Here is a 9,876-nt window from a genome sequence, read left to right as displayed (position 1 = left end):
ATGACTTGCATTTCATGAAATGAAGACAAGTAAGGCAGGAGTAGCCAATAATATATAATAGACAAAAAAGGCTAATACAAAAGGTTATAGGTAAAATGCAAATGAAACGTATTATGTAATGATAAGACATCAAAAAGAAAGGATATTACACTCAGAGCACCTAAAATATAAACAATTCCATAACCAATACAAAGGGAGAAATTTGACATAATTAAAATAACCATAGGGGACCTTAACACCCTCACTTTACACAGGAGGATGTGTCAGTTCCGGAGAGAAATCATCAAGTATATATGTACTCGCCAGTCTTACTACTATATAGGAGCATCACTTTTCAAGTACAGATTTATAAAATCTCCTATATGCAGATCCTGTGAATTCAGAGAACTTTGAAAGAAAATGCTTAGTCTAAAGAGAAAGTTGTTCTTGATTAAAGAATATATACTCACTGTGATTTCATATTCAAACTATCTATTCGAATAACTTAAAATTGAGCATCAAATCAAATATATGTTTACTTCTGTCAGATGTTGTTGGTGAAAGACGGGACAATATTTGAGAATTTGGGACATGGGGCTTTTGTAGTTTACAACTTGGGATTCCAGAAATTTGCCAAAAATATAAAAAGGAGGTGACCTTTATATATAATGATTTATTCCTAGCATTGCTTGATTTGGTTGAAACATTGCAATGTATATACTCTGAAACATAGCTATGAAATATAACTAATTACAATTGAAAACCACAGGATAGTTATTTACTCACTGCTGATGAACCTGGTAGCTAGATTTTGGAATGCATTTACATTTGGTCACTTGATTGTGTGAAGATGACGCTCTACAAGTATCATGCACCAGACAAGGTTTCACCACCATGGTGATCAGATAGATGGTAAGGAACACCGAAGAAACAGAATGGTCCTCAGGTCTTGATGATTACTAAATCTATGAGGATAATTCAGTTGTCCAGGAGTGGTTATCCTCAGTTCATATTGAACTTCTCATTGCTTGCACTTGTTGAGAAGACAGTTTTTGAAATTGTGTGTGTATAATTTTCCTTTCAAAAATTTTCTTTTATGAGGAGCAGAATTCTCTTTCAGATTCTTCATTTACTCTGGCTACAGGAGCACACACCTATAGGGGACAAATTCATTTCTGTTCCCGTGTAAGCTTTAGATCTTGGACTGAGAAAAAAGGAGTCCCATAAAAATGTGTGGAAATTCTAGGAGGATGCTTTAAAGTGGGAAAAACTTGTTTTCTTGTGAATTTTTAGAAATTAATATACAGATCTATGTTTACCCATATTTGGTTCAGTATCCAAGTTAAATGTCTGTTTAATTTTTTTACTAGAGTATCTTAGATAAATGTCAACATCAGTTATTCAGTGTTATATATGTAAGAATATGTCTTTTCTGTGTTTGTATATATGTGTATATATATTGTATGCTTATACATTTATAATGTGAGAGAATTTTAATTTTTATATATGCTCAAGAGTGAATGTTTTAATAGCATTAAAGAGATATGGTTGATTTTCTGTCTTAGGAATTGCATGGAAATAACTAAGGATACAGAAATTTATTGTGAAATGCCAAGAAAATAAATACCATAGGTTATCACTTCTTTTGATTTCTTTTCTCAGTGTCATGTTAAATACATTTTCTTTTGAATATGCTCAAATATCTAAGTCCTTTCCAATCTATGTAAACATCGTTTTTATATAATTTATTAATTAAAGTAGACTTTGGTGCCTGGAAATTATCAAAGAGTATCTTATAGTACCCTCACTTATCTAGAATCATTCTGTATCCTCTTAGGATTGCTTTTTGTTTCATTATGTGCATGCACATTTTCCTTTTATAGTACTGGTATTTTTGAAGGTTTCTGTGACTTATATTCTAAGAACAGAAGTACATTACTATAGGAAAAAAAGCGTCGGTTGATTCCAATCTAACCTCTTCTCCAGTACCTGAGATGAGGAATTTGTTTTTCAGTATTCCACAGGAATCCTTGTAATGAAACTATTTGTCATCTGACAAATGACAGTTATGAAGTAAGAGTTTTACAAAGGACATTATTCAAATCCATTGTTTAAGAATTGTACTCTTTCATCTACAGGAATTACCTTACTTAATAATTATACCATTTCCGGAAACAATTATGTAAGATTTTCTGAAGTATGTAATAGCACATAAAGGCTAATAATGTAATCTATGCCTTATACTTTAGTTTTCTAACACTTTGAAATAGTAAGGAGCAGAAATCCTTTAAATCTTTATATATCTCTCTTGCATCAGACCTTGCCAGCATCGATGGCAAGGTGTGTGGATGTCCAGGGGGCTGAGGGCAACAGGTGGCTCTTGTTTGCAAGGCCCTCCTTGGCGGTGATAATCCCTGAGGTGACTGGGGCTGCAGGCAGTGCCTGTTCACACCACCATTTATGGTGGCAGGCTCTGTCCACCTCAGAGGCCACAATGGCTGTAGTAGTATGCATTCGTTGACCATGGCCTCACAAGAGGCACCAAGATGCCTGAGAGCTTGCCCCGGGGCAGACAAAGATGTTCCTGTGGTGGACTGCCATAATGCTATGCATTTATCAATACTGAATATTGTAGTTCAGTCCTGGTTATTAATATTCGTAATAGTAAGGAAGGCAAGTAATAATAGGAGAGGAAAAAAGCCTTTTTAATTATTAAATTCAGACATCACACTGTCATATATGATGGAAAACTGGTCAAAGTACATGAACATGTACAATCATAGGGTGTTCAAAATGAATAACATCAATTTCAACTACAGGTTGATAAATGGCCACATATTCAGAACGCTTTGAGAGAACCTGAGAGAAAGTTGTCTAATATTCAAGATGAGCATGTTCCTTATTAGGAATATATATTCTCCATAAATTCATATATAAACTTAATCTCTTGAATGAATTCAAAACTGAGAATCAAATTGAAACCTCTAGTTTTTTTGGCACATGGCGTTGCTCAAGAAGGGACTGGTAAATGGGAACTCAGAATATGGGCGTTTTCAAATGATTATGCCTTGGGATTTTAGAAATTTGCCACCAATATAAAACTGAGGCTACCTTTCTGTTACTGATTTCTATTCCTAGTCTCTGTTGGATTGGTTGAAAATTATAACTCATTATAATCTGAAACAAATAGTTGTTATTGTACACAATTACACCCTGGCAAAATTTTAGTTCGCTCCTGGATGGAATGTATAAGATTAGATTTTGGCATATATTTTAAAACAATCTCTCATTTCTGAATGTGTCTCATACACCTATCATGTTTTAATAATTTTTAATATAGAATGTAGTTATTTTACACCTTCTCAGTATTCCATGACTTTGAAAAATAATTAATCAAATTAAATAATATGGAACACAGGAAATTATATTTTCAGGATATTATGACATCTTCATAATTTGTTTCATGACTTTTAATACTTCTTTGTTTCTTAGACTATAGATAAAAGGGTTTAATAAAGGAATCACTATAGTATAAAAAACAGAAACAGGTATATCTTTATTTTCTTCTTTAACTGAGTTTGGTCGAATGAACATGAAGAGAAGACATCCATAGAATATTGAGACAGAGAGAAAGTGGGATGCACATGTAGATAAGGCTTTCCCTGTACCCTTGTTGGATTTCATTTTGAAAATTATAAAAAGGATGCAAAGGTAAGACATTATTACTATGGTAATAGTGAAGGTTTGAATTGACCCAGACAAGATAAACATCATGAATTCATTGATATAAGGGTCAACACAGGAAAGTCGGATTAAAGGAACTATATCACAAAGAAAATGATGGATTTGATGACGCCCACAGAAAGTTAATCTAAACAGAAGCCCGACATGAATCATGGAGTGCAGGTTTCCAGCTATGTAAGCTCCTGTGGTCATCTTAATGCATAGTTTCTTGGACATCATGGCGTGGTACTGCAGTGGGTTGCAGATGGCCATAAAGCGATCATAGGCCATGGCTGCCAGGAGGAAGCAGTCTGCAGTTTCGGCAAAGCAGAAAAAATAAAATTGTGCCATGCATTCATACAGGGAAATAATTCTGCTCTTAGAGAAGAAATTCTCTAGCATCTTTGGGGTAATGGCACAAGAACAACAGGAATCCATCAGAGCAAGATTACTCAGAAAGATGTACATTGGCGTGTGAAGATGACGCTCTGTAACTATCAGTGCCACCAGACCAAGGTTTCCCACCATGGTGATCAGATAGATGGTAAGGAACACGAGAAACAGAAAAATCTTCAGTTGTGGGTTATCTGTCAATTCTGTGAGGATAAACTCTGTTGTCATAGTGTGGTTATCCCAAGTCATAGCTAATTTGTTGTGACTGGAACTATGGAGATATAAGATTCTAATTTGGAAAATATATGGATTATTGAGACAGAGAGAAAGTGGGATGCACAAGTAGATAAGGCTCTCCCTCTGCCCTTGTTGGATTTCTGACCAATGTTCCTTAATGACTTCTTTGGTGGTCCTTACAGAAATGCTTAGCCACCACTTCCACAAATTGAGTCCATTTTGAAGACGATTCTACAAAGAGGATTGTCAAACGTCATAATTTAAAAGAATTAAGGATAATTTTACAGAATATTTTTAAATGTGTTAATTCTGAAGACGATTCTACAAAGAGAATTACCAAAACTCATCATTTTTAAAAAATTAATGTTATTATCCAAAGTATGTAAAACTCATACAACTCAATGAAAAAAGTACGAATATTCAGATTAAGAAATGGACAGAAGAACTGAAAAGATGTTTTTACAAAAGCTATCCAGGTGGGCAACAGACCTATGAAAAGATGTACAGCACCACTAATCCTTAGAGAAATGCAAGTAAAAACCATGAGGTATTACCTGACACATGTCAGAGTGCTTGTCATCAAGAAGACAAGAGGTTAACAATATTGCCTAGTATGTGGAGAATAGAGAATGTGGGAGAAAATCGTGGTGGGAAAGTAAATTGCTTCACTCATGATAGATTAAATAGAGGTTACCAGGGGCTCTAGATGTCGGAATATAGGAGAGAGAGTGTTCATGGTGCATACTTGCAACTAATAAGCAAATAAGTCTGGGAGATCGACTGTGGTGAATATAAATAATATGGTACTATAATCATCAAAACTGTTAAGAGACTAGATCTCAATTATTCCCACTATAAGAAGAAATGGAAATTACATGATATGATAGGGTGTTAGCTAATGCTGCAATTGGAACGATATTATCATCTACAATTGTATCAAATCAACATGTTATAAAACCTTAGACCTATGCAATGTTATATATCCAATATTTTCAGTAATTTATACATTATAAAAAAATTAGTATTTCTTATCTGAGTTGAATGATCTATTTTTATGTTTCTAAGAAAATTATGTAAGATTTTCTGAAGTATGTTGCAGTGGATTCAAAGCTAATAAAATGAAGTTTACCTTTATACTTAAGGTTTCTAGCATTTAGAAAAATAGAAAACCCTTTAAATCTTAATCCATTTTTGAGAAGCAATTTTAATTTTCTTTAAGAGGCTAACTTCTATCATTATTTAGTGATCTACTAGTACAATTGAGTATTATGTCTTATGAATTCCATTTTGAGTATGTTTTGTTTTTCCATAATCAAATATTAAAATAAAGACCCTGGCTGAAAATTTTATTTGTTTATTTTAAAATACTAAATGTTAACCACTCTAATTATTCCACTAAGCAAGTTCCTGAATTATTTAACACAGTAAGTTTGTGTCCTTACCTGTGTGTTCAGGTCCAAATTATAATCAGACAAGGTGAGAATGTTTTGCGGTTTGAATCTCTTCTAGTTTCTCCCTGGCCTTCAGTTTTGAGAAGAGCAAAAAGATAACTGAGTAGCTGAAATCTGACAACAGCAAAATACCTTAGATAAGTAAATATTAATGTATGCCAATATTAAAATAAAAACGTGAATATTTCCCTTACCTATATTTCAGTGAATAAAGTTGTGTTAACACCTCATGTTGTTTTATAATGATGAATCTCATAGAATTTCAGAATATAGACCTTATTCTCCAGAACATGTGGGATTTAAATAGTGAATATATGGGAAAAACAACAGGTTAGAGTTGAAAATTGTTTTCTTTACAATGAGAAGTTAAACTATTTCATCAGATCCTTAGGGATATCCTCGGAGGGACATCAGTATATCTCTGTGGGGAGATTCAGTTGCCAACACACATCAGGATGCCCTCTGAGATAATGAGGCCAAAGCAAATTACCATTGCTAAGGTCAATAAGAGCATTTGATGATCACTCCTTGATTATTAGGTAACTTACCTCATTTTTAAAATCTGTTTATAGGCTGCATAAGAGCTATCTGAGCAGGAAGGGGTCTCATGCTGGTTTGACTTCTTTTTTTTACTGGGAGAATTAACACATTTTATGAAAGATGGTTATAATTTTGAGAGAAGACTAGAAGCTGTGGTAGTTTAATCAGAGGGTCACCTGTGAGTTGATTTTTGCAAACGTAGTTGGCAACTCTGATATTATTTAGTACCATATATGGATTACCTAGATGGTTCTTACTTTTCAGATTTCCCCAGCCACCTCTACCATTTTACTCTGATTTTTTCCACTTCATGCCAGTAGTCACTTTTCATTGTAGTACATGTTAAGTTGTTAGTGCACTATAGTTAGTTTCTTCCCCTCTGCTGCCATTAGCATATAGAATTAGGAGGGAATGGATTTCTCTGTTATGTTAATTCTACATTTATAACACCTTGATAATATATGGCAATTTACAGTAAGCAACAAATATTTCATTCAGTCAGATGAAAGGAAAAAATGTACTTCCCTGTTCAAGAATATGAAATGGTCTTTCATTAGTTTTCAGACAAATCCATTTTTGGATTTTGGTATTACAGATGCTCCACAGTCTGTCCGAACTTTACATGTGACCTTGCTTTCTTCTTCTTCCCTCAGGATATGACCCTTGGCCATGTTTTTCCCTTCACATTGCCTGTGTTCACTTACTTCATTCATTTAATCTTAAAGTTTCCTTCAACAAAAAACACATTTTTCAACCTGTCTTTTCATCTCTATCTACTCATTCTTGATCTCAAATCAAATCTTGATGGGGGCATTCCTAGATCCTTGAAATGAAATTGAATTTGCTGATCCTTATCATCTTAATAGTTACCTGCTATGATGCATTTCTTACTTTATAATGTGTTAACTCATCATGTGCTTTTTATAAAAGTGTTTGCTAAATTTCCATAAGTGATGGGTCACGTCATAGGTATTTTGGGCTCCTGAGAACAAACTGAGCTAGATTCCCAATGTATGCTGCATTGATATTTAAACTTTCAGTTCTGTTTAAACTTCATCAAATACTTACAATATAAAGTGTGCTAGAAGAGATGGGGTAGAATGAGCACAGGAGAAGTGCTAAGGTTTTATCAATGGATCCTGACAAAGCTCATAATCTAGTGGGGAGGAAGAGACATGTATTGCTAACCAGAAGGCAATTCAGCCTATGTTATTAAAAAGTGTAATGAAAGTGATGTATAAAAACATGGTGATGGAAGTGAATGGAGATGTGGAAGAAAAAAGATTCTTTTTGGGAAGTGTTATTTCAGATGAAATTTTCAGGATGAGTAGGATTATAGTAAGTGACACACTGGAGGAAAAGAAGAAGCCTAAGGGAAGGTAACAGTCTGGAAACTTGAAAAGCAAGACCTAATTAAAATATGGATAGTAAACTAGGGTGGCGGACATGTATTCATTTATGATATCAGAGATACTTTAAGGTAGTATAAAGGGAATGGGAAATGAGATTGGAATTAAAATTTAACACTGAAAATAAAAGACTTCGCAGATGTGCTGAATCATTAAATGCATAATGCTATAAAGTTATTTCTACGCTAAATAATGTTTAAAGATAATTTATTATACAGTTTGAAAATATATGAATTAGGCAAAGACATAAATATATTAGTTAGAATTTATTCAATTTTCAAACAAAGCATCTTTTCCAAACAAACATGAACACTAAGAAGGTCTATTGGCTTTTACAACCAGAGGGAACATTTATTCTAGGGACCCTGGGTCTTTTCTCTGTGATTCCCTCAGTGATACCCTTCATTGTGTATAGATTTCATCTCTAGGTTGGTTTCCTACTTCTTGGCAAAACAGTGCCAGGTTTCATATCCTAACACCATGACATTCCAAGGGAGAAGTGCTACTTATTTTGTGGATGTCTCTTAAAATAAAGGACACATCTTTCCCAGAAACTCTTAGAAGATCATCTCATTTGTCTCATTGTTCCCAAATAAGTCATATAACCTCCCCTTTACAGATCTCAAAGGGCTGTGGGTGAATGGTGCAAAAATGTGTAACAAACATTTTGGCACCATTAGCAAAGGGAGACAAAATCAATGCATGCAAGTCTAATAACTAAAAATATTCCCTAAAATGGAGAGTGAATACAGAATATACAACATCCATTAATATAGAGCTTCTCAAAATTTTTGTTCCATAGATTCCTGTTTGCTCACCAAATATGTAGGAATCAAGTGTTCCCTTTTCAGTGCAGTAGATACAAATCCTACTAGTATCCATGAGGATATGGGTTCCATTTCTGGCCTTGCTCAGTGGGTGAGGGAGCTGGCATTGCCATGAGCTGTGGTGTAGGTTGCAGAGGTGGCTTGGATCCCAAGTTTCTGTGGCTGTGGCATAGGCTGGCAGCTGAAGCTCCAATTAGATCCCTATTCTGGGAACCTCCTTATGCTGTGGTGTGGTCCTAAAAACAAAAATAGATAAATAACTAAACTAAACTAAACTAAAATAAAACAATATATGTAGGAATCTAAAGTGCTTTGTTTGTATGGTTTCTATAATTCAGTATTTGTAATGTTAGAAAATAAATCCAATTTTAATGGCTCTATTTATTAATTCATTAGAAATAAATAATTAGCCTATTACATATGAATGTACTTCATTATATTAAAAACCTAATGAAGATGTTTAGTGAATGGCTAATTATGTCAGCTACTTTTTAAAGTATTGGAGACATGAACTCATTATGACATGTTGGAAACTCACAGGAATATGATATTCTTTTTATTATTCGATGGTTACAACTTATTATTATTTTTCTTTAAGTGTTGCTCATAGGTGCACTCCTCTCCTCTTCTCCAGTTTCAGTTCTCCCCATCTCACATGTGAATGGTTGAAGTTCTTCTTGCTTTGGCTCTCTTTCCAGTTAGTTTTGCAATGTCAGATTTCTGAAAGATATGATCGTATTACTCTGCTCCTGGAAGACATTTCTGATGGATCTAAGAGAAATTCAGATTCCTCAGGGTGGCATTTACATTTCTCAGTAACCTGACCTCCTTCCCCACTTTTCCCTACCTTTACCAGTAGCTCTCACCATTGGTTTTGTCAGCTTTCTGACTGTTTCATGGTTTACCTCCCTCATCCCTATTCCCAGTGCCATACTCATTTCCATAAACATTGAATCTGGTTGTATTCAATCCTGTTTTCCTTTAAATATGAAAATTTCCCATATTTTTAAGACAGAGATTTCTTCTGATGCTACTTAACATTTAAATATGTCCAGCCTACAAAGGTCTTCATTTTCTGAACTCCCTAGCATGTGGGGGAAAAGACTGTATTGATTCGAATTCTTGCTAATTCCTAGGACCTGAAATAACTTGATAAAGCTTCTCACTATGCCCAAGTATGAAATTTTTACAAAGGAGACTCATCAAAATCATGAGTTTCTAATTGATAGGTAATATATATGAAAGATCTATCTAATATGTAGCTAATGATAATGGTAATATATTATCAGTTTTGTTTCATATTTTACATATAAGGAT

At 34.1% G+C, this 9,876-nt stretch overlaps 1 protein-coding gene across 1 annotated transcript; it reads right to left on the bottom strand.

Moving 5' to 3' along the window:
- Window positions 1-3,417: 3,417 nt before the first annotated feature.
- Window positions 3,418-4,344, bottom strand: LOC100621465 (olfactory receptor 5K1-like). The gene has a single exon (XM_021081296.1). The coding sequence runs from the start codon at window positions 4,342-4,344 to the stop codon at window positions 3,418-3,420; it is 927 nt and encodes a 308-aa protein (XP_020936955.1).
- Between the last annotated feature and the right edge of the window lie 5,532 nt (window positions 4,345-9,876).

The sequence above is a fragment of the Sus scrofa genome, unplaced genomic scaffold, assembly GCF_000003025.6.
Source record: "Sus scrofa isolate TJ Tabasco breed Duroc unplaced genomic scaffold, Sscrofa11.1 Contig133, whole genome shotgun sequence".
NCBI lineage: Eukaryota > Metazoa > Chordata > Mammalia > Artiodactyla > Suidae > Sus > Sus scrofa.
Note: the sequence above shows the minus strand (reverse complement) of the source record. Positions and strands in the feature narration are given on the sequence as shown.